Here is a 26,124-nt window from a genome sequence, read left to right as displayed (position 1 = left end):
TATAATTAATATTTGAATTTCCTAGGGAAAAAAAATCTCTGGATAACCTCACTTGAATCTTGATTTCACTCTGGGTTGGAATGCTTCATCAGGAGAAAAAGACAACCATTGTCAACCATTTCTGGGTCACAGGGTTCCATGATGGTCATCTGTTTTTGCAAGAGTCACATTTCCTGAGGATTTGGTATATATATATATATGGGAGTATGTGTGTGTGTGTGTGTGTGTGTGTGTGTGTGTGTGTGTGTGTGTGTGAAGGAGTAGTGAGCAGCCAAAACTAAGAGATGTTTATACAGCTGTAAAAAATAACCATTTATTTAAGATGCACTCCTGGAAAAGAGGGTTCATTGATCCATTTATCCTTTCCTGAATAAAGAGTTCTCTGTTTCTTCACAACTATTCCCAAGAAAGCAAGAAGCAAGAGGCATGTCCCCATTAGCACCTTCCATCATGGCAACCAAAAATGCTCCTTAAAGCTCATTATTTGATCACGCTACGCCGAAGCTCTGCATCTATTTAACCATAATGCTGGGTGTGCTGTTTAAGAGGTCAAAAGTGCTTTCTGATCATTCTTCCCACTGCTGCCTTCACCTCCTTGTTCTTCAGGCTGTAGATGAGGGGGTTCAGCATGGGGGTGACCAGACTGTACTGCAAGGAGAAGACCATGTCCAGGGGGGACCCTGAAGCCGGTAAGAGATAACTGATGAAACCTGAGCCGTAGAACAAGATCACAGTAGTGAGGTGGGACAAGCAGGTGGAGAAGGCCTTGCTTCTGCCTGTGGAGGAGCTGATGCTCAAGATGGTGGAGGCAATGAGGGCGTAAGAGCAAACAATCATGACAAGCGTCCCAAAGAAATGCACGACAGAGGAGCACAGCAGGAGTACGAAGTTGGTTGAGGTGTCAGAGCAAGACAGAGGGAAGAGAGAAGACAGCTCACAGCTGAAGTGAGGAATAGTTTGGTCCTTACAGAAATCTAAACCGACAGCCAGAAGGATATTGAGGAGAGCGTCAACAATGGCCACACCCCAGGAGATGCACACCAGCCCCACACAGCGCTGGTTACTCATCACCTGGCTGTAAAGCAAAGGTGAGCCAATGGCAGCGTAGCGGTCGTAGGCCATGGCGGCCAGCAGGCAGGCCTCCGTGCCGCCGGTGGCGAACACGAAGAAGGCCTGAGCCAGGCAGCCTTCAACCAAGATGGTTTTCTCCTCAGAGAGCAGATTCTCCAGCATCTTGGGAGCTGTGACGGAGGAGTGGCAGATGTCGAGGAAGGACAGTTGTCTCAAGAAGAAGTACATGGGCGTGTGGAGCTGGGAGTCCACTGTGATCACCAGCAGCATCAAGGAGTTCCCCAGCAGAGTGAGGAGGTAAACCAGCAGGAACAGAGCAAAGAGGACGGGCTGAGTGCAGGGGTCAGAAGACAGCCCAAGAAGAACAAACTCGCGCACAGCACTGTGGTTTCTCATTGCTGTAGAGAAAACAAGTCCACCATTAAAGACCCATAATACCCCAAAGCTACCCCAGACCAAAATCTTGTTAGCCATAAATCTCTGACCAGCTATTTAAGTATGAATTCCCTGGCCATTGCTACACCGTTAATAGTCTAAATCAACAACCTTATCTTTTATTATAATGCTTTTTTTTTTCAGGGCTCAGTGTTTTTTGTTTTGTTTTGTTTTTGTTTTGTTTGTTTGTTTGTTTGTTTGTTTTCCGCTGATGAGGGTGATTCAAATGAGAAATAGTTCCCATCAGAAATAGAGGAAAAAGCCAGAGAGTGGATTACTTTCAAGATAAAGAGAGGATTAGATCTGGATGAGAAGGATTTAAGTAGATGCACCAACATCGTGGATTCTCCAAACTTTAGAAGAAAGTGTCAACAGTGCTGCACCAGGCACAAGAAAGTCAACCCTCACGTCACTGCCTGCATTTAACTTTAACTGAGGTCTTTGCTTGGGGGTGTGGGCATGTGTTGCCTTGCCGCCTTCCCTGCTGGAAGCTTTAAGGACGCTGGTAGTGATAAAAATTAAGCATGAACCTGTAGGAGTGCAGGCAAAGTGAGACTTCAGAAGCGTCAGGAGACAGCAAGGCCTCAGAGAACCTGTTTTGGATTTCTCTTCTTTGAAATACACCCAGCTGTTTCGTGGTTAGCATCGCACTATTATTTCATTTTCAGACTATGCATACGATAGTGAATTTTTATAACGGCGGCCTAGCTTTCTAATGCCCAGGAAGTAGGGGAACTTACAGGCAATTCTTTGCCTATACGGGGGTGGTGAGACACTGTTCCCTGTTTAAGACATGTTGCCGTGAGAAGCCCATTCTAACGGCCACTCTGTGTGTGTCACGCTGACCTGAACATCGCACTGGAGTGACAAGAGAACTCTCCAGTGACCTTTGTCTTCTGATGCAGCCTTAATTTGCCAGTGGCCCCTTCTGTCACAGGCAGAGCAGCTAAGCCTCACAGTGTAGGAGAGAAACAAAACCCAAGCAGGCTGAATGCTCAGCAGGGACACCCTGGGTTATGGCACTGCACTGAGAGCAATGCTTTCGGGGAGAAAAACAATGAAAGCCAGCACTTTACAGACTTAGCATCGATAATGTGAAATGGTGAGTCAGAGACAGTATCTGGACATTTACTTCATGATTTTGAGAACAAGAGAGACTTCACCCTCTTTCTCTCTTTAGACATGGAGGTTCTCAGTCTGTCCATCCTCACCATCCTCAGATCTGCCATCCTCAGATCTGTCCACCTCACCTCCCTTATTAGTGATATTCAGATGGCTACACACAAGTCCTCATGTCCAAAAAGGAAAAAAATGGAAACTGTTGCTACATGAGGACTGTGCGGTGCCAACGCTACCTCATGAACCCTGAATAGAAATGGCCAGTGTAATAAAAGTCAACGCTAGTCACCTCATTCTGCGGTTTCTCCCTTGACATCATTTAGAGACTCTCAGCAGACGTTCTTTTAAAAATAAAATAAAGCTTCCGTTTCGGTCGTGCCTAATGCCTGAAATACCCACCACTGACGTGCATGAGTTGTACAACAAATTTAAAACAAACAATTACAAAATACAGCGTGAAAGGTTTTCTTTTACATGCAAGCACTGCTATAGCGGTGGGGGAGGGGTGGGCTTAACTGCCCCTTGCCCAAGAGAAAGCGCTCCTTGAGAGCTGTTCACCGCAGAACCGCGGTGTGCATAACTGGCCCGCGGTGTTTCTCCTTGACAGAATAAGGTGAGAGAGACAGCGAGGGAAATAGAGACGGGGGCGGGGCAGAGAGGAGAAGCCAATCTATACATCTGAGGCTTGAGCTTCCGGACAGCTTGAAGTCCCTCTGCTAGCAGACGCGTGGCACAAGCGAGAGGGAGAAAAGTGAAAGGCGCCAACGCTGAGCGGCAACCACTTTGTAAATGTGTCCTGCTTTCGCCCCAGGTCCTTCCTCGCTCTCCTTCTCCGCTTAGGCGTGCCGCGGTGTCGGTAAGGAAGGCTCCTTGCTTGGATTGGCTTTACGAAGTCAACATTCCATACATGAAAACCCCGCAAACCCCCAAACAAACCACGGTGATCCCTGCTGTGCAATCAACTGACAGAGATTAGAGCTTCTCCACGGGAGGAGGAGCTGGCTGAGCGCGCCACACTGCCCCTGAAGCCGGTTCGCAGAGGGCCCTTCCTAGTGCTTAATATCCACCCTGGCATTGCAGACAAGGGGCAAAAACAATGATGTCACACCTACATGCTGACACAGGGTGACAGCAGGCAGCCACCTGCAAGCCAAGGAAAATGCCCTCCAGGGAAACAGACCTTATTTTCACCTTCACCTTGGACTGCTACACCGGAAGTGCAGTAGAATCTTCTGCTATTAAGACAAAAACGCAGCATAACAGTTGCTTAGAGCTGAGTCGCCATCTTTAAGACAAGGTGGCACTACCCGTATTTCGGAAGGCTTCATATCCCATCTGCTAAAAAGTAACTCAAATCCTGGCAAGGTGTCTCAGCAGGTAAAGGTACTTGCTACCAAGGTGGAAGAAGATACCTGACTCCTGCATGCTGTCCCCTGAGCTCCACTCCTGTGCTGTGGCTCACGTCTGCTCATACTCCTATGCAGACACTCGGAAACACTCAGTGCTAGGTAGCATTGGAGTCACTGATCGTTGCCTTAGGGTAGCAGTGGGGCTGAGCAATACAAGAGAACATGCGTGACGTGAGCAGTTAAGCATGAAGGGTTAAACGTCCAAGGGCGTTGTCATCTTGCGCTTCCAAAGGACTCAACAAGGCAAAGCCTACATGTGCAGGGGCGGAAGCTATGTAAATGGAAAGATGAGTGCATACAGTAAGGAAAATATGGACGGTCAGGCTGAGTTATAGTCGTGTACAGATATATGCTTAAAGTACGAGTGTACTTTTAAAGTTACTCAGATTTTAAAATGTCTTTAAGGGCTGAAGCGGCAGTCAGCTTTTGCCCTGCAAAGCTCAGTAGCTGGAACCCACACCTAAAAAGCTGGCTGTGGCGGCAGCGGAGACAGAGACAGGCAGATCCTGGGGTCACTGGCCAGCCAGCCTAGCTTACTTGAAGAGTTTCAGGCCAGTGAGAAACACTTTTAAAAGCAAAAGCGAGAGGCTGGAGAGAGGGCTTGGTGGTTAAGAGCACTGGCTGCTCTTCCGGAGGACCTGGGTTCGATTCCCAGCATCCACATGGCAGCTCACAAGTGTCTGTAACTCCATTCCCAGAGGACCACATGCCCTCTCTTGACCTCTGTGGGCACCACGCCCACATGGTGCATAGTCACGTGTGCAGGCAAAACACTCATGCACGAAAAACAAAAATTTAAACAAATCAGAAGCAAAAATAAAAAGGCACCTAATGACCAGCAGCCAAGTTGTCCTTTGGCCTCTATATTCATATACGCAAACAGGTGCACTCAGTCAGCCACACATGGACACACACGCACACATTTTAAATTACTGGATTAGATTTTCACACACATAAGTTAAATGATTGGCTTTTACTTAATTAGCAAACTTACCCATGAAAACAATTTGAGTTGACACAAAAGAAAATGTTAATGCATTTATACGTGCGTGTACACGCAGCGTTCAGCCTATTCCCCCTTTACAGAGTTACCTCGGGTGTGACGTAAACTTCCGGGAAACTCTCGCTTGGTTTGCACGCTCCCTCCACTCTCAGCAATGCTCTCTCTAGATACGTTATATAGTTCGATATGTAATTTAAACAGCTGTTTTGTATGCTCCTCTTTTTGTTTTCGTTAAGTGGCTGATATGAATCGTCTCTGTGACACAAAAATATACACAGAACTCACTGAATCCACGTAAAGGATGGCACACAGTGGCCAAAACAGAAAAATAACTGAGGAATCCAGTCCATGTCCCATTGGGTCCCTACCATAGGAGAATGAAAGGGTTAAGATTTGTTAGCATGAGGAAAAGCAGCAGTTAGGAAAGCAAAGTCAAGCCAGTTGTGTGTGTGTGTGTGTGTGTGTGTGTGTGTGTGTGTGTGTGTGTGAGTGTGTGTGAGTTATTTTCTCTGTGGAGTGTTAACCACACAGCCCTGTCGGTGATTTAATGCCCAGTGTGGTAAGGGCTCAGCCACTCAGCCAGCGGCCCTCAGGGACAATAAGGCTGTGCCCTGGTTCTTCCGTGACCAGCTCTATCGCCGTATTTCACTGCCACAACCGTCCAGCAACACAGCCAGCTCAGGCACAGAAAAGGAACACAGTCTCACATTACTGAACTGTTCAGAGCTAATGGCAATTTTTAAATTAATAATTTTTTCTTACATTTTACACACACTGGAGTTCTAGTGCCTCAGAAGCTGAGGTGTTGGATCCCTGGAGCTGGAGTTACGGGCGGTTGTGAGCTGCTCAAGAGCTGGGAACCAAAGCCGGATCCTCTGACAGAGCAGCACGTGTTCTCAAACACCGAGCAGCCCTGCAGACCCGATTTCCCACCTTTATTGCTCAGTGCTGTGAGAATTCAATTGAACAATGAAAGAGCTTTAACAAGCTGTTTCCAGTTTGATCTGAATCACCAGTATACCAAAGGAGAAAGGAGAGAGTCCATCTGAGGACGCGTAAGAACAGCTTAGCTCCAAGGGAAGGAGATTCCTTCTGGAGGTGCCAGTGAAGGAAAGCTGGGAACACAAAAACGATGTGAGAAGAAAGGAAATTGAAACAAAGCAATAATATCTCAGAAAGCTACAAAGAGAGAAAGGGGAGGAGAAGATCGGCTCAGAGGGCTGAGACCAGGGCAGCGAAGGAACATTAGCAGGCCCTGGCAGAGTCCTAACGCTGAGGAAGCAAGCGTGCCTTACCTCAGGTGATGCCCATCAGACAAGCTCCCCCCTAGCCACTCAGCTCACAGATACGCACAATCCTCAGATCAGGGAGCAGGGTGAGAAGTGTGTTTACACGAGCTCCAGAGCTTCCCTCATTTCTGTTTGAGAGTCATCACAACACACCCCATTTTTGAGCAAATTGTTTCATGTTCCTTGATTTGGAGTACACTATCCTTTGTCCACTCAACACCTTCAGTGACTAACAGTTAGCTGTTAGCATTATCTGAAGAAGGAATCCTCCGGTGTCCATCATCAGGAGGGCAGCTTGGTCTAGAGCCAACGGGGCCTGTGGGTTCAGTTAGAGAGCCTAAGAGGCAGTTGACTCGATGCCAGGCAGTCCCCAGAGTCATGTGGGAACTTGACTTTGGCATCATTAATTAAACAGAACTTTTTGAAAAGAGAGCAACAGGGGACTTGATTATGCAGTCTCTTTGGAAACGTCTGGATTAAAGCAACCACTTTCAACTATTGGATGAGAAATCTTGCTGAGCTGATGACAGCTCCCTGGAACAGAAAGACAGAAGCCTGTCCCTATGTAGGAAGACACAACTGACAAAATCCAAAGGGAGCCAACGAGCAATCTGAGATTCGCCATGGAAGCTGAGACCATTGCACTTACATCTTGATCACTCTCCCATGTGTGTGTGAAATATGGATACTTGATTTTTGACAAAGAAGCCAAAAGCATACAATGAAAAAAAGACAGCATCTTCAGCAAATGGTGCTGGTCTAACTGGATGTCTACATGTAGAAAAATGTAAATAGATCCATATTTATCACCCTGCACAAAACTAAAGTCAAAGTGGATCAAAGACCTCAACATAAAACCAGACACACTAAATTTGTTAGAGAAAAAGTGGGGGGAAGCCTTGACCTCATTGGCACAGGAGACAACTTCCTGAACAAAATACCAACAGCACAGGTTCTAAGATCAACAATCAATAAATGGGACCTCATGAAACTGCAAAACTTCTGTAAAGCAAAGGACACTGTTTTCAGAACAAAATGACAGCCTACACACTGAGAAAGGATCTTCACCAACCCTCTATCTGACAGAGGGCTAATATCCAGAATATATAAAGAGCTCAAGAAGTTAAAACGCAACAAATCAAGTAATCCAATTAAAAATGGGGTACAGAGCTAAACAGAGAATTCTCTGTAAAGGAATATAGAATGGCAGAGAAACACTTAAAGAAATACTCAACATCCTTAGTTATCAGGGAAATGCAAATCAAAATGACCTTGAGATTTCACCTTATAGCTATCATAATAGCCAAGATCAAAAACTCAAGTGATAATACATTTTGGAGAGGATGTGGAGAAAGGGGAATCCTCGATTGCTGGTGGGAATGCAAATTTGTACAACCACTTCGGAAATCAATCTGGTACTTTCTCAGACAATTAGGAATAGCGGGTCTTTTCTGAGACTGACATTCAACCAAGGACCATGTATGAATGTAACCTAGAACCTCAGCTCAGATGTAGCCTGTAGTAGCTCAGTAACCAATTGGTTTCCCATAGTGAGGGGAACAAGGACTATTTCTAACAGGAACTCAATGACTGGCTCTTTGGCCTCCCCACCCCCCAAGGGAGGAGCAGTCCTGTTAGGCCACAGAGGAGAGCTTTGCAGCCAGTCCTGAAGATACCTGATAAAACAGGATCAGACGAATGGGGAGGAGGTCCCCCCAATCAGTGGACTTGGAAAGGGGCACGGTGGAGATGAGGGAGAGAGGGAGGGGGGGGAGGGACTGGGAGGGAATGAGGGATTGGGACACGGCTGGGATACAGAGTTAATAAAATGTAACTGATAAGAAAAAAATAAAATTCAAAAAATAAATAAATAAAATACTTACCAAGATAAAAAAAAAAAAAAAAGGAATAGCGCTACCTCAAGATCCAGGTATACCACTCCTAGGCATATATCCAAAAGATGCTCAAGTATACATGGAAGACATTTGCTCAACCATGTTTGTAGCAGCTTTATTCGTAATAGCCAGAAACTGAAAACAACCTAGATGCCCCTCAACTGAGGAATCAATACAGAAATTGTTGTACATTTACACAATGGAATACTACTCAGCAATTAAAAATAAGAAAATAATGAAATTTGCAGGCAAGTGGTGGGGACTGGAAAAGATCATCCTGAATGAGATATCCCAGAAGCAGAAAGACACACAGGGTATATGCTCACTTATAAGTGGATACTAGACATACAATATAGGATAAACATACTAAAATCTGTACATCTAAAGAAGCTAAGCAAAGGGATTGGGACTGGAGGAGGGAGGGAACCACAGGGGGGATACAAAGTGAATAAAGTGTAATTAATAAAGAATTTTTTTTAAAAAAAGAAGCTAAGCAAAAAGGAGAACCCTGGGTAAGATGATCAATCCTCTTTCTGTTTAGAAAGGCAAACAGAAGACAAAAAAACAACAACAACAGGGAACAGGACAAGAGCCTACCACAGAGGGCCTCTGAAAGATTCTATCCAACGGGGTATCAAAAGATGCTGAAATTCATAGCCAAACTTTGGGCAGAGTACAGGATGAAGGAAGGGGGAGTTGAAAGACCTGAGGGGATAGGAGCTCCACAAGGAGAGCAACAGAACCAAAAAAATCTGAGCACAAGTGTCTTTCTGAGACTGATACTCCAACTAAGGACCATGCATGGAGATAACCTAAAACCCCTGCACAGATGTAGCCCATGGTAGCTCAGTCTCCAAGTGGATTCCCTAGTAAGGCGAACGGAGTCACTGACATGAACTCATGGGCTAGCTCTTTGATCACCTCCCCCTGAGTGGGGAGCAGCCTTACCAGGCCACAGAAGAAGACAATGCAGCCAATCCTGATGAGACCTGGTAGGCCAGAGTCAGATGGAAGGGGAGGAGAACATACCTTATCAGTGGACTTGGAGAGGAGCATGGGAGGAGAAGAGGGAAGGAGGGTGGGGTTGGGAGGGGACGAGGGAGGGGGCTACAGCTGGGATACAAAGTGAATAAACTGTAATTAATATAAAAACTTAAAATTAAAAAAGAACAGCCGTGCTGAGTAACTAAACGTCCACATGAAGAACAGGAGTAAACTTCTTTTTATTATCATTCTACTAGACGAGAGATCACAAAACAATCTTCATTCATCATTGGGCACTAGACCTGCTTTCCTACTTAAAACGATTTAGCAGATAAGCTCAAGGTACTTTCTGTAAGTGTGAGCCACTCTGTGGCCTAGATTAATTTGTCATTTAATTGCCTGCTTGGGTGATCCTTTCCACACCTACAGGATATAATCAACATACTCATTTTTATGCACCAAAAAACTTACTCCTAGTAGATTCATCATAAAGCCTTTCTCCTAATGATAACTATTGAGATGGTTATAAATTACATCTGCTGTAATGAGCTCTGCACTGGGATTTGGTGCCTGCCCTTGGACATGGGCAGGTAACTGCGGTAACTGCGGCATCAGAACCAGGGAATGTGCCTCACACCCTGGTCCCACAGTTTACTCAACATCGGCTTACTGGGTGTGTATTTGACTGGCGTCAAGGTAAGATGTCTGTACGGTCTCCACACGCGAAGAAACTATGCACATCTCTGAGGGAGTGGAGGAGGCCATACATTCTATAATTGCAGCACAAAACCACATAAAGATGTGATCTAAGAACACTGGCACACACACACACACACACACACACACACACACAAATGTGTCACAGGAAGAATAAGGTCGGTACCCTTTCCGTAGTGGCGAGCCCCAGGACTTCCCAGTGAGGTTGAGCGTTTCTGACATTCCTTTCCGCACATTGCACGTGGCCTTTTGTCCCGGCTTCTACCGCTCTTCACAACGTTTTGTACATGCAACATGAATTGGTGCTTTATTCCTTTCGTACAAAATAATGCTCCGTTGTGATTGTGTCATGGTTTGAATATGAAATGCCCCAAAAGGTTTATGGGTTGAATGCTAGGCCCCAGTCCTTGGTGCTATTTTGGGGAAGTTCTGGAAATTTTTAGATAGAGAAAACAGGTCACTGAGGTGGAGTATTCTTGGGGGCCACCTCCCCTCTTCTTCCTGGACCCCACGATGTGACCAGTGTTGCTGTTCCACGCTCTCCTCACCATGATGTCCCGGTTCACCACAGCCCAGAAACAATGGAAACAACCCTACAGAGGCAAAACCCCGAAACCATGAGCCAGAATAAAGCTCTCCTCTTTTAGACTCATTTCTATCAGATATGGATTTGTCACAGCAGTGAGGGACTGGATAGCACAGTGGATATACCCACTGTTTATCCCCCGGCAACTGAGGTAAGTTGGAGTGGCTTGTTCTTTGGGTCTGGGCTGGTATAATGTGATTATGAGTATATGCACATTTTGTGCTGATATACGTTTTATGTTTTGACTTTCTCTGGCATGCACCAGGGAAACAATTCCTGTGTAAACAGTAACTCTGTAGCCCACTGTTGCTGTGACAAAACACTATGTCCAGGCGACAAAACACCATATCCAGGTGACTGGGTGTGTGGTTTCCGGGGGTTAGAGTCCATGCTGGTGGTGCAAAGGTGTGTTAGCAGGAGCAGCTGGGAGCTCACATCTTCGTCTGCAAGCAGGAGGCAGAGGGATCGGTCCAAGACTTTTGAAACCTCAGTGCTCACTCGCCATAAAACACACTTCCCCTAAGACCACACCTCCTAATCCTTTCCAAAAAGTTCCAGCAACTGGGGACCAATCATTCAAAGGCATGAGCCTATGGGAGCCATTCTCTTTCAAACCACCACGCTCATTTTCTGGGGGGAAAACCCAAATAGTTCCCTAAAGTGACTAATCATTTCCGATTTCCACGACAAGTATGGAATATTTGAAGTTTCTTTATAACCTATCCTAAAAATACTTAATTTGTTTGTTTGTGCATGTGTGTGTGTGCGTGCAGGCATGTATACACACGCATAATGTGTGAGTCAGGGATGATGCAATGGCAGGCACATGAAGGTCGGAGAACAACTGTGAGAAGCAACTCTCTCCTACTTCCACACAGTTCCAGGGACGTCACCAGGCTTCCACCACAAGCATCTTTACCAGCTTGCCAGTCCTGATACTGTCTTACACACTTGTTAGTATCTTTTTTTTTTTTTACTGTGCATTCATTGTATGTGTGTGTGTCTGTCTCTCTCTCCCTCTCTCTCTTTCTCTCTTTCTTTCTTTCTTTGTGTGTGTGTGTGTGTGTGTGTGTATCTGTGTGTGTGTGTTGTATTTGCTCATGTGGCTGTGTACATGTGAAGGGTTTGCTGACATGTAGCAATTTTCTTGGAGCTGAAACATTCCATGTTTCTTAGAAGCTTGTTATGACACAGGAAAGTGTCATAACCAAGGAAGGTGAAACATTCCATTCTTCAGGGAAAGTCATTAAAGCTCAGAAAAAAAAAAGACACCTCAAAAGCTTCAGGAAGTCCCTGAAACTGACATATACACCAGGCCCTCTCCCTCTCCAAGAATGTCCAAGAGATGCTCCCTGGAAGTAGAGCAGCCAGGCTTCCGAGATGTTCAGACCAGCCAGGCTGCCTGGAGGAGGCAAAGACCCACTGTGCTGCTTGGAGATGGGACTCTCCATCCTTGCTGCCTGCAAGTTCTGCAGTGTCCTCCAGATCCCCGGTGTTTGTGAGCTCTCGTACCACCCATGCTGAGGTGGGCTGCCTTTGCGCATTTCTGTCCCTGTAAGCAACCATATTCCTGTAAATTACCCCAGCACAGCACCCTGCTTCACCAAGTCGGGCTCTGATGGGACCATTACTCGGGTCTGCCATGGGCTCTCTACCTGGAGTGAATAGAGGACTATTAACACCCCCCTAGGAATAGTGACCCACAACAGAGGCTGTATATACATGTGTGTGCATGCATGTAAATCCAGAGGTTAATGCCAGGTGTCTTCAAGAGCTTTTCCTGATCGGGCCATACTTTCTTTTTTGAGACAGTCTCTCCCTGTACCCGGGGCTCATCAATTCAGCTAGACTATCTGTCCAAAGAGCTCCAGAAATCTTTCTGGTTTTGCCCCTCCCGCCTTCTCCTCATCAGGGCTACACGTGTGGGCCGCCACGGACAGCTCTTACATGGGTCCTGATGATCTGCGCTTAGGTCTTGATACCTACAAGACAGGCACCTCACCCACAGAGCCATTCCTTTTCCCTTTAATATATGCTTTTAATTTCTTCTTTGATCCATTGGTTATTCAATTGGGTATTGTTTAATCTCTGGGCATCTGGGACACTTTTAGGCTTTTCTCCAGCTACTTATTCATATTTTCATATTACTGAAGCTAGAATTGAGATATTATATGACTTTAATCTTTTTAAGTTTATTAAAACTGTGGCCTAGCATCTATCTTGGAAAGCGTCCTAGATATTCTTAAAAAGAAAATACTCTAATGCTGTTGGGCAAAATGTGCCTCTCAGATACAATTTTTATTATTGGATTTTTTTTCTAGTTTATCTGTCCATTGCTAGGAGCATAGACGTCCATGCTAATATGGTACCACTACTTATTCCTTGCTTCAGACCTGTTAATATTTGCAATATTTACTTAAATCTCCCATTTGAGGTACCGACACATATTGACAGAGGTTATAACATCTTCATAGATTAACCTCTTCATTACAATGTGATTTTTTTCTTTATTATTTTAGGCTGAGGTCATGTGAGTATACCCACCCCTTCTCTCTTGACTTCCTTTTATTTGGAAAATATCATTCTAGCCCTTCACTCTCCATCTGTTTTCCAAAAGTCAGTCCTGTCAAAGCAGCACGATTGGGTATTTCTGTTGAATGTTTTAAACATTTTTAAAAGTACTACATCTTTTGATTAAATGGGCTAATGTAGCTGTGGATTAAGTCAGGATTTACTGAGGCCAATTTGTCTTTGTCCCTTTCTTCTTTTTGCCCCCATTATAATTTGATCGCTCATCGGAAATGATACTTTTAATTTTTTCTTCTGTGCATCTACAATAGGTTTTATTCTTGCACATCCTATATAGAAATATGATATTTATAACCACTTTGAAGCTGACAGAACCTTAATTTTCACTTCATACAAGTGCTACTCTTTTACTCCTTTTCCTCATATTTTCTTTTAGATCTTACAATTCACAATTTTTATATGCAAATGGCAAAGCCATAAGGAGTAGGGTTGCCAAAGCCTCTGGGGACTCCTGTGATCACACTGTGTCCAGATGCTGGGCATGAAGATATAGAATGTAATATTTGCCCTGATGGGAATGTCTTAATCTTGCTTTGGTTCCATTTCTCTTTTCTGTGCCTCTGTCTTAAGGTTTCTGGTGCTGAGACAAAACATGAAAAAACAAAACAAAAAGTTGGAAGGGAAAGGGTTTATTTGGCTTACACTTCCAGATCACTGTTCATCACTGACAGAAGTTAGGACAGGAACTCAAACAGAAACCTGGAGGCAGGAGCTGATGCAGAGGCCATGGAGGAGTTCTTGGCTTACTCCTTACGATTTACTCAATCTGCTTTCTTATAGAAACCAAGACCCTCCCCCCAGCCCAGGAATGGTACCACTCACAATGGGTTGGGCCCTCGCCCATCAATCACTAAGAACATGCCTTCACAGTCTTGTCCACAGCCTTATCTTACTTGGAGGCATTTTCTTAATTGAGGTTCTGTCTGCTCAGACGATTTTAGCTTGTGTCAAGCTGACATAAAGCTATCCATTTCTTCCTTTAGAGTGTGTGAGGTTAGTTTTCCATGAAGCTTGACTAGGTTTAGACCCTTTTAAACGACATAATCCTGGGGCCCTTACGTGTTTCCAAAGGTCATCTGTGGAGAGATGCAACCTGAATACAGGTGGAACCATCTCATTGGCTGAGTTCACAGAATGAATAAAAGAGGAGACAGGGAAGGAGGGAGAGGGTAGAGAAGAAGAAGAAAGGAAGGGGAGCAGAGGGGAGGGGAGGGGAGGGGAGGAAGAGAGAGTGGAGGAGAAGGGAGGAAGTGAGTATTCATTTTTCTGATCCTAGATGCAGACACAATGCGATCATCGGTCTCAAACCCACACCATGCATTTCCGTCACGACGAATGGCACCCCCGAACTGTGGGCCAAAAGTAAACCTTTCTTTCTTTAAGCTGCTGTTTTCAGGTGTTTGGCAACAACAACAACAACAGCATCTAACACAGGTAATATGGAATTTTTCCCTAAATAACTATAAACGGTCAGGAAAACACTAAGACGTAGACATAGGCAGAGACTATCTGAATTGGTCTCTGGTGCCTGTGGAAATAATGCCAACACTGGCAGAAGGGGTCCCATGAAATTACCAAGCTTCTGCACATCAAAGGAAACAACCAAGTGAGGAGACAGACTACAGAATGGAAGAAAATCGTTGTGAGTTACACACCCAAGAGATTTATATCCGGAGCCTACAAAGGACTCAAAAAACCTGTTAAGTTAAACAGCCCAATCAATAAGTAAACAAACTAGTCTCAAATGATGAAGTACAAATGGCCAATTAACACATAAAAATGTTCAGTCTCTTGGGTCATCAGATCAGTGCACATTAAAAGTACACTGAGCCTCTGTCACCCAGGCCGGGAGGGTCATCGTTAAGAAAAGAAATAACAAAAGCTGCTGAGGATGTGGACAAGGGCAGCCCGCACGCATAGCTGGCAGGAGTGTAGATCAATCCAGTCAGGAAAAAGATTCCTCAGAAAAGTAAAAGGAGATCTACCACAGGGCCCAGCAGTTCCACTCCTGGGTATGAGAACCCCACGTCAGCACATCACGGCGATACTTCCCACCAAAGCTTGCCATGGAGCCAGCCGAGGTGTCCATCAACAGAGGCCTATGTGTATACAGCAGAATTTTTCAGCCATACAGAAAAACAGTGGAAACATGTAGTAAGAATCATGTTATGCAAATTAAGGCAGTGTGGGACAATTATCATACATTTTCTCTCACATGTGGTTCCTGGATTTTATGTCAATAAGTCATGTGACTATGTATGTGCTACAAAAGCAGACACAAAGCTGTCTGGAAGAACAAAGAGGATGAGGAAGAGGAGGAAGGCTGGGATAAGCTCAAAGAGCGTAACATGCCTGTACATAGCCCAGTAAGTAGACAGCTCCCTTCTCTTCTATTTTCTGCGATGAAGTGTGTACAGCACAAGTCATCCTCTCTTCAAGGACCAACAGAATTCACCAACAAGACCACCCGGGCCTTAAATGTTTTTTGTTAGATTCATTTTATGAAAGATGTTCCAATAAAAAAGATTTGTTTTTTTTTTTTTTTTTCTTTACTAAATTTGTATGCTTTGGCTCTTTCAAGGAATGTGGCTGCTTCCTCTAAGCTAAGACGTTAATAAGCACAGAGTTGTGCATGGCACCTGGCTTTTTACCCCTGAAGGTCTGAAGTTCATGGTATGACTTTTATTTTAGATTTGCTGCCTTGTCGCAAGTTTAGGAACATGGCATATCTCAACAGATAATCTGTGTGCACTGAGAAACATGTTTTCCTCTAGTGAATCAGGCCTTATGCATCAATGGTTAGACAGAGGGCTCGCCCTGCTGCTGGCATCTCCTCGACCGAGGATGTCTGTATAGTGATGACAGTGCTTCCGCATCCACCTACAGCTGTGATTCTGTGTTTCTTTTCATGCCTGTGGGGTTTGTCCCACTTAATTTTGGAGCTGTAACATTTGGATATTTACACACGTTGGAGACAAGATCACCTTATCATTGTATAATGACCTTCCTTTCTGAAAGCCTTTATTCTGAAGAACACTTTGAAAGTTATCCCAGAAAAGAAAGTGGGCCACCTTTCTTTATTCTCCCATGACACACCTTTCTGTCTCACTTTCCTTTAATGCATGATAGTCTTAAATTTTTTCTTTTTTTATAGGAAGTATACAGTGGGGTTTTCTTTTTAGTTCACCTTGATCACAGTGACTTTATTCTGTGCTGAGTAGTTGTCTAGAGAGCTGCCATATGCATTTTTAAAATATTCTGATGTCATTTTGATAGGTATATCGTAAGTTGTACAAAATCTTTTACCTCTGTTTTCTACATGTGGTGCAGCTCTCCTCCCTGTCCTCATGTGCATTTTTGTCACTCGTTGTCTTTATATGTTAGTATTTAGGCGTACATGGTTTCCTTCAATCAGGCTTTCAGGTCCAAATGTCCAAAGGTTTCCTTTACCTGCACTTCCTTCATCTTTGTATTCTTCATTCATTTACACGCATCCAAGGTTCAAGGCTATATTATATTCCATCTAAGTAGGGAGCTTGGGTCCACTGTGTTGGTAGAGCTGGTCTTATGGTGATAGGTTTGCTGTGTTTTGTTTGCTGAGAGAATCTGGAGGTTACTTTATGAGCGCCATTTTTCAGCCATTTGTTGAAGCATTGTAAAGATCCCTCTATTGTCTTCTTGCTTCCACTGTTGTGAGAGTTGTGTCCACAGGGAAACTTTCTCAGCCTCAGAGGAGAAGAAAAGCTGGCGGCAGGATAAGAGACTCCCCTGTCTACAGTCCCAAGGGCTTCGCATTCTCTCCTTCATCCACATTCAGCCTTTAGGAATTAATCTTTTCTTAATGTGCTTATTTTTCCCATCAATTTAGGTGGTTTGGGGTGGCGTCTGTCTTAGTTAGGCCATCCCTGCTGATGGCTCTGTCTAGATTTTCAGTTAATTATTTGCATTTTACCCTAAGTTATCTTGCTTGCTTAGAGTGTGAATTCGTTTGCTATGTGTCTAGCCAGATTCCAGCTGCAGTGATGGGCATGAAAACCTTTCCATTTTCAAAACTTCTGGGCTGACTTTGAATGCTCCCTCGTCATAATTTCTTTATGATTTCCTCATATCTAAAATAAACTTTACTATTTATTTGATATGCTTAAGAAGTCATACCTTTGTGATCTTATGAAAATATTGTAAGAATTATTTCTTAAGCAGTTACATCTTTAGATTTTTTTTTCTTGAGTCTTGTATTATATTCTTCTGTTAGAAGAATGTTAGGGCTTTTGAGAATTAACTCACCTCTATTATAATCCTGCTCCACATGATTTATTATGCATGGGTTTCTCAGTAAGAGTTTCCTCTTCGGCAACACGATGTTGCCCAACGATTAATATGGTCTGGGGTTCATGCCATATAGTCATGTTCATTTCAATGACCATGATCTTGTTTTTGCTTTTTTTAATTAATTAATTAATTAATTAATTAATTAATTAATCACTTTACATCCTGATCGAAGCTTCCTTCCTCCTCTCCTCCAGTCACACCCTCCTTTGTCCCTCTCTCCCCTGATCCCCATCCCCTACTTCTCAGATAAGGGGAGCCCCTCCACCAACCCACACCAGACCATCAAGTCACATCAGGATTGAGTGTATGCTTCTCCTCAGCGGCCTGGCAAGGCAGCCAGTCCTACCAGGGGGAAGTGATCAAAAAGTAGGCAACAGAATCCATGTCAGTGACACCCCCCTCTCCCCTTCCTAGGAGACCCATGGGAAGACCAAGCTACCCATCTGCTATGCATGTGTAGGAGGCTAGGTCAAGTCCATTCATGGTCCTTGGTGGTACATCAGTCTTAACAAGCAGGGTTAGTTGGCTCTGGTGTCTTCTGTGGAGTTCCTGCACCCTCCCTTCCCCCAGGTCCACTGTAGAAATGAACCCTGAAAGCACAGTCCTGAACACTTCCTTTTACATGTCCCTGTTTCCTGGGCTCATCTCTGTCTGGAAACATTTTTTAAGATTTATTTTATTTTTTTCTATGTATGAGTTTTGCCTGCATTATATATGTGTACCATGTGTGTGTCTGGTGCCCACAGAGGTCAGAACTAGAGTTCTGGAGGTTGTGATCTACCACATGGGTGCCAGGAATCAAACCTGCGTCCTCCCTCTGTAAGAGCAAGTGCTCTTATCCGCTGTGCCAACTCTCTATTCCCTCTGTCTGGCAAGTTTTTTTCTCTTGTGGATTTCAATTCTCTTTCTTTGTTCTGTATGTTTTGTGTTTTAACTATGATATCCCTGGGGATTTTCTTTCTGGTCTTGTCTATTTGGTGTTCTGTGTGCTTCTTATATTTGTACAGATATGTCCTTCTTTAGTTTGGGGAAGTTTTCTCGGTAACCTGGTTGAGGATCTGGCCTATGCCATCGGCCTGGGATTCTTCTCATCTGGGTTTATAATGGGAAGGTCCGGTCCTTCGATGATGTCCCATGTTCCCTGCATGCTCCTCTCCTTTGGTTTAAAAAGTTTTTCCATACCTTTGCTTATTTGGTCTAGTTCTCTGCTTTTAGTCCTGACAGTCTATCTTCTTGATTCATTCTACCCTTAAGACTTTCCACTAAGTTTTCTAGTTGGGATATTGAGTTTTCTATATTCTTTTCAGCTTGTATTCTCCTTAGGGTTTCTATATCACACTGAATTCAGTTTCCATTTCTGACCTGTTTTCATCATTCTATTCATCCATGTCTATGTATTTTCTTGGACATTACTTACATTTATTGTCAACCTTTTAAAATTCAATGGAGTATTTTCCTGTGTCTTCTTTAAATGCCTTGAGTTCTTTTATAAAGTTTATGATTGTTCTTTTAAATTCTGTATCCTGAGTTAATCTAGGTAATTCTTGTTAGATACAACTTGAGGATTTGATGAGAGACAATCTGTAACTTATAACCTTAAAATGCACAAGTGGTTTTTAATAGGTTCACAGAGTCGTACAGTAATCTCCACCTTCACCATAAGCCATTAGCAATCATTACCAAGTTCTCTTCTTTGTTGCCCCATACCTTCTTCCCATCCCAAAGCTCAACAAAATAATTTATCTACTTCCTACTTGTCTGTATTTGTCTACTCTTGGCTTCTAACATCTGTCACCATCACATCTAACAGTAATTACATACACTTTGCGCAATAGCTCCTGACCTGACTCAAAGGTTACCTGACCGTTGGTAACCGCCTCCTACTTTGTTCTTCTATGAGAAGTGAATGTACCTGTGTGTGTGTGTGTGTGTGTGTGTGTGTGCGCCACATTTTCCTTATCTGTTAATATACTGTTAAATATCCAGATTGATTCCACATCTTACCTATTAGAAATAGCATTCCAGTAGATGTAAGAACATGATAGAATATGGTCTGGCCTCCAAAGAGAAGGAAATCCTGTCATTTGTGACAAAAATCAATGAGCTCGCAGAATAGTGTGCAGAGAGAAAACTGGATACAGAAAAATAGAATAGGTGAAGCCTAACAGTCTGATGTCATAAGCATTTCCAGCCAGCTTTCTATCACCACAATGAATACCTGAGATAATACTACTACAGAGGTAAACGTTTGACTCGTGGTTTTAGATGGCTCAGTACCTGAGTGATATGACCTGTTGTTTGGGGCCTGTTGGGAGGCAGCACGTTGTACTGGAAGCATGCGGTAGAGCAAATCCAGACAACTCATGGCCAGGAGGAAACAAGAAACAAGATGGAGTGAGCACCGCATCTCCTTCAAAGGCCTGTCCCTACGGACAGACTGGAGGACCTCTCAGCCAGGCCAGCGAGTCTACCATCTCCAAGAGCAGCGCTCTAGAGAGCTGGAATTCAGGATGTGGACCTGGGAGGACATTTAGGATTCAAACCACAGGGCTGGAAGTGGTGGAGCTCTTACCTAGCGTGCAACAAGGCTTTGGTCCAGGGCATTAAGAAAACCAAGATCCAACAGACAGAGACATTCAGGAAGTAGAAAGGTAGCTGCCAGGGGCAAGAGGGTGGAGAGGGCTGAAGATGTTGGTCACGGGATATATGACTATAGATAAATAAGTTATTGTGGTACAGCACAGCCTATACTTAGTTGTGGTAGGTGGTCTTACCTGTCAACTTGACTACAAGGACACAAGGAATTAGCCTGGTCTTGCTGGCTTGAAAGGCGTGTGTCATGTCTTTGAGGTTTGAGTCTTTGTGTTCCTTTAGGTTCCTAAGAACCTGAGGCACTCCCTCAGGCAGTGAAGCACACAGGCCACGTGTGTGTGTGTGTGTGTGTGTGTGTGTGTGTGTGTGTGTATGTGTATATCTGGGTTCTATGAAAGTTGACAGAGCATGCAGAACTTGGCTGAACAATTACTGTTAGGTATTAATCGTACATGCCCTGACTATCTTGCAAACTGCCATTATATCCTGTTTGATAAGTGTATAAAAAGTCTGGTTGCTTGAAATAAACCCGCCTCAGTCTGAGACACCTCCAACGCACCTGATTCTTTCCCACCACCCATATCAGGAGACCCTGGTTTGGTAGGTAAACACTGGAGCTTACAGCAGGCACACCTGGGAGGTATATTTCTTAAGTCAACCATTTGACATGGGAAGATCCACCCTAAAACCAGACCTTTTTAAGTGGAAAGATCCATCTTTAATTGGGGACACACCTCCTGGTGGCAGCCCTATGAAAAACAGGGAAGAAGGAAGGTTTTGCTCTTTGCCTGTTTGCTCTCTCTAGAAAGTCCATTCCTTTTATGGCATTCGAGCTTACTTCTTGCAGACCCTGGCATATACTGAAGACCACCTCAGACATTCAGTCCCATGCACTGAACAACTACCGGATTTTTGGACTCTTCCGTTGGTAGTCAGCCATTGTTGGACTAGCTGGACCACAGCCTGTAAGCCACTCCAATATATTCCATTATGCATATGCTCGTTTTATTTGTTTCGTTCCTCCAGAGAACACTGACTCATGATGAATTGCTATTTTAAAAAGCAGAGAGTGAATATTAAAGTGGAACTGTGGCCCCTTCCTTGCCACAAAAATGATAACTATACTTAAGGTCATGCATGTCAATTAATTAGATTTGACTCTTCTCCAATGTGTATATGATACAGATTATCAGGTTGCATGTGATACATAGCATTTCATATTTTAATTTAAAAATTAATTTTAAAGGTCACATGCATGAAGATGATATACATACGACTTCTTTGGGTGTGACGAAAATCGCAGACTAAGCCGCAGTGATGCTTGCAAAACTTTAAGAATATTCTAGAAACCATTGATTTGTTGTTTTGAATGAGAGAATTTTGTACAGTGTAAATTATGGTTTCTCTTTTAAGACAATAGATTTTTATTAAATGTATAATTAACAAGTTCAGTATGGCGTTTTCACACATACACTGATTGCAACCAACCAAACTTTCCTTCAAACTCTATTTGTTACACCTCTAGCTTCCACAGACGAGGGGACGGCAGTAGATTTCACATGGATCCCAAACAGCATGGGGTATGCTGGCTCCTTCTAAAATACCTGCCTCCGTGCTGCAATGTGAATAAAAATCAAGTTTGGAAACCACAGTGTTTTTGCTCTAACTACTTACATCGATGATGAAGATACAATGGCTAGCAGGTAACCATAAAGATCATGGGGACATCTCTTGATTAGGATAGACAAAGAATTCAAAATGGAGAATGCACAATACTGTCTTGTGTTTAATAAATGACTTTCAAAAGCCCATTTAAAAGAAAATCAAATGAAAAATTATACTAACCCAATTATAAACATAAGTAATTTCTAAGTTAAATGTTGATAGAAGTTGCTTAAGTTTGTAATACTTTACAAAAGATGCCACTGATGTCTGGAGAATTGTTTAAAATTTTGTATTTTAAATAGCTGGAGAATATAGAAGAAATGGAAAATTTTCTAAAGACTCTATAAGCAGCTTAAATGGCTCTATAACAACCAAAGAGACAGAGCAGTTTAAGTTTCCACACAAGCAAAGCTCAGACAGAATCACTGCTGGACTCTACAGAGCCTTAAAGAAGAACTAGTATATGCACTTCTCAAACTCTACTTCAAAATAAAGAGAGGAAATACTCTAAATTCATTCCATAATACCAGGATTACCCTGGTGCAAAAACTAAATAAAGGAACAACCAAAACATTATTGACTAATTCCCCAATGAAAATAGATGACAAAGTTCTCAACAAAATATCTTTAAATTAAATTCAGGAAGAAATTTAAAAGATTATGTATTGTTACCAAGTTGGTATCATCCCAAGGGTGCCAATTTGGTTCAATATATGCAAATCTATAAATATATAAATGGATATAAGAACATAAATCACATGATCATCTTAATAGACACCAAAGAGGCCTTTGAAATGGTTCAGCATCCCTTCACACTAACTTTTTTTTGAGAATGAAATTTTTATTTTTATTATTTACAGATTATTCACTTTGTATCCCACCTGTAGCTCTCTCCCTCATCCCCTCCCAATCCCACTCTCCCTCCCTCCCTCTTCTCCACCCATGCCCCTCCCCCAGTCCACTGATAGGGGAGATCCTCCTCCCCTTCCTTCTGACCCTAGTCTATAGGAGTGGCTGCATTGTATTCCTCTGTGGTCTGGTAAGGCTGCTCCCCCTTCAGGGGGAGGTGATCAAAGAGTAGACCAACCAGTTCATATCAGAGACAGTCCCTGTTCCCATTACTATGGAACCCACTTGGACACTGAGATGCCATGGCCACATCTGTGCAGGAGTTCTAGGTAATCTCCATGAATGGTCCTTGGTTGGAGTATCAGTCTCAGGAAAGACCCCTGTGCTCAGATTTTTTTTTCTGTTGCTCTCCTTGTGGAGCTCCTGTCCTCTCTAGGTCTTACTATTTCCCACTTCTTTCATAAGATTCCCTGCACTCTTCCCAAAGTTTGGCTATGAGTCTCAGCATCTGCTTTGAGACCCTGCAGGGTAGAGTCTTTCAGAGGTCCTCTGTGGTAGGCTCCTGTCCTGTTCCCTGTTTTCTCCCTCTTCTGATGTCCATCATCTTTGTCTTCCTGAATGGGGATTGAGCATCTTACCCAGGGTCCTCCTTGATTAGTTTCTTTAGGTGTACAGATTTTAGTATGTTTATCCTATATTCTATGTCTAATATCCACATATGAGTGAGTATATACCCTGTGTGTCTTTCTGCTTCTGGGATACCTCACTCAGGATGATCTTTTCTAGTTTCTACTATGTGCCCGCAAATTTCATGATTTCCTTGTTTTTAATTGCTGAGTAGTGTTCCATTGTACCACAATTTCTGTATCGATTCCTCAGCTGAGGGGCATCTGGGTTATTTCCAGGTTCTGGCTATTACAAATAAAGCTTGCTACAAACATGGTTAACAAATGTCCTTGTTGTATACTTGAGGGTCTTTTGGATATATGCCTAGGAGTGGTATAGCTGGATCTTGAGGAAGTACTATTCCTAGTTGTCTGAAAAAGCGCCAGATTGATTTCCAAAATGGTTGTACAAGTTCACATACCCACCAGCAATGGAGGAGGGTTCCCCTTTCTCCACATCCTCTCCAGCATGTGTTGTCACTTGAGTTCTTGATTTTAGCCATTCTGATGGGTGTAAGGTGAAATCTCAGGAAAAACTAGTTATCAACGTGTAAAAGAATAAAGCTAGATCTATGTCTCAGCCTACACACACACACACACAGACACACACACACACACACACACACACACTCAATTCAAAATCAGTCAAAGACCTTAATAGCAGACTTGAAGCTTTGAAATTGTTGAAGGAAAATAATTGACAACACTTCAAAATGTAGGCATAGACAAAGATGTTCTGAAAACGGCTCCAACAAGCCACAAAATAATCCCAAGACTTGGTAAATGGAATTGCATGAAATTAAAAAGCTTCTTCATAGCAAAATAAACAATAGCCAGAGTAGAGAAACAGCCTCCAGGAAAGTATGCTAATTAGGCACTGGGCACTAGGTAAATATCTAGAATCTATAAAGAACTACAAAAACTAAATACTAGAAAATGAAATTTTAATTTTGTATTTTAATATACTCTAATCAATAAGTTCTCAAAGAAGAAATATGAACAGCTAACCAATATTTGAGATAGTATCTCACATACTCAGCCATCAGGAAAATTTAAATTAAAACTTAATTTTGATGCTTTTGCACCCCAGTCAGATGGTTGTCATCAAGAAAATAAACGATGAGGGCTAAAGAGAGTTCCTGCTCTTGTTCTTTCAGGAGACACAAGTTCAGTTCCCAGCATTCACATCAGACCACTCACAGGCATCTTAAGTCTGGCTCCAGGGTATCTGATGCCCGCTCCTGGCTTCCATAGGCACCCGTGTGCACACACACATACACACACACACACACACAAAATAAGAAATGCACATTCTAAAAATTAAATAAGCAGCAAATTGCTGACAAGGATGTGGATACAGAGGAACCTTAAACGCTGCTGATGGGATGTAAATCGGGCAGCCTCTTTGGAATTCAGTGTAGCGGTTCCTTAAAATGCTAAAGCAGAATTACTCTAAGACCTAAATAGACCGTTCTTGGTATTCAGCCAAAGGACTCTAAGTCCTGACATAGAGATATTTGCACGTCTGTGCTTATTGCTGCTCTGGTCACAAGAACTAAGAAAAAGAGCCAGCCTAGGTATCCATCAACAGGTGCATGGACAGAGAAGGAGTGGTCCATGGGCACAATGAAAGTTTGTGCATCTATAAAGAAATGAAATTATTGCATCTGCAGGAAGACGGATGGAACTGGAATGTTACGGTGAGTGAGAATAACCAGGCTCATGTTTGAATTATTTCATTAAAAAAAGACCTCTTAGCTATGATAAACATTTTTAGTAAAGTAGCAGGACATAAAATCACCACCCAAAAATCAGTAGCCTTTCTGTACACCAGCAACTAACTCACCAAGAAACTGGTGTGTTCTCACATACACAGAACCTGAATTTAAGTGTGTGGATGGTTGTTTGGTGGGTGCGGTTGTTAGGACAAAAAAGAAACTAGAAACCAGGTCATGAAAACAGAAGAAGAGATCTTAAAAGGGAAGGCAATAGAATTCAGGGGACTCAGGGAATCATGAAGTTGCCTTGGCCTTGCTGCCCTGAGAGGCATTCTTCCTAGGTGTTTAGAGGCCATGGCTCCAGAGGCACAGTGTGCTGTGCCTCCCAGGTCCCGAGAGGGCCTCAGGCAGTGAAGTAGTCAGACCTCACTCCCTTCTCTCCCTCCCTCCCTCTTTCTCTTCCTAACTTTCTCTTCAAGACAGGGTCTTGCCATGTATTCCATGCTGACCTAGACCTTGTGATCCCCCTGCCTCAGCCTCCCAAGAGTTGGAATTACAGGCATGTACCACGTTGTCCAGCTCTATATGTGTTTGGAGCATTTTTGTCATTGTGGTAAAATACCTGATTTTAAAATGTACTAATTGTGATATTTACTCAAGGAAGCATGAAGGCCTGGCAGGACAATTGGTCTGGGAGATTAAACCTGTGTACCCTGCGTAGCCTGCAAACATCATTGAGTCCTGGCAACTACAACTGTATTGAGCCTGGCAGTTGCTTTTATATTCTGTTTCTGATTAGGTAGAAAAAGAAATCTAATTGCTCTCAATAAAATTGCCCAGCCTCAGTCTTGCTGTGGGCCCTCCAACTGGCCACATCAGGTGACCTTGGCGGAATAAGGAAGCACAGGTGCTCAAGTAGATGTGAAGGCACAGGGAGGGGCTGACCGCACCAGCTCGGCCAGTGTTGGCGCTTGCTGGCAAGCCGGACAGCTTGAGTTTGGTCCCAGGAAACCCACAGGGCAGAAGAAGAGAGCCACTCTCACAGGTGGTCCTCTGCACATGCACACGCAGATTAAATTAATAAACACATGTAAGGATTTCTTTCTAAAGAGAGAGAGCAGAAGGGAAACTATTGGAGGTGAGAGCAGGATCATGGAAGCAAGGGGTGGGGAAGAGCAGGGGGTGGGGAAGAGCAGGGGGTGGGGAAGA

General features: G+C 43.5%; 1 protein-coding gene across 1 annotated transcript; it reads right to left on the bottom strand.

The window, feature by feature from the left end:
- Positions 1-549: 549 nt before the first annotated feature.
- LOC129691204 (olfactory receptor 8S1-like) lies at positions 550-5,154 on the bottom strand. The gene is made up of 2 exons (XM_055627246.1): positions 5,127-5,154; positions 550-1,469 (listed from the first exon to the last, which is right to left on the bottom strand). Exon 2 carries the CDS (start codon positions 1,465-1,467, stop codon positions 550-552), a length of 918 nt encoding a protein of 305 aa, XP_055483221.1. The 5' UTR covers positions 1,468-1,469; positions 5,127-5,154.
- Positions 5,155-26,124: the final 20,970 nt, after the last annotated feature.

Source organism: Psammomys obesus, unplaced genomic scaffold (genome assembly GCF_907164565.1).
Source record: "Psammomys obesus unplaced genomic scaffold, mPsaObe1.curated_primary_1811, whole genome shotgun sequence".
Taxonomy (NCBI): Eukaryota; Metazoa; Chordata; class Mammalia; order Rodentia; family Muridae; genus Psammomys; species Psammomys obesus.
The sequence above is the reverse complement of the archived record's forward strand: the minus strand, read 5'-3'. Positions and strand labels throughout refer to the sequence as shown.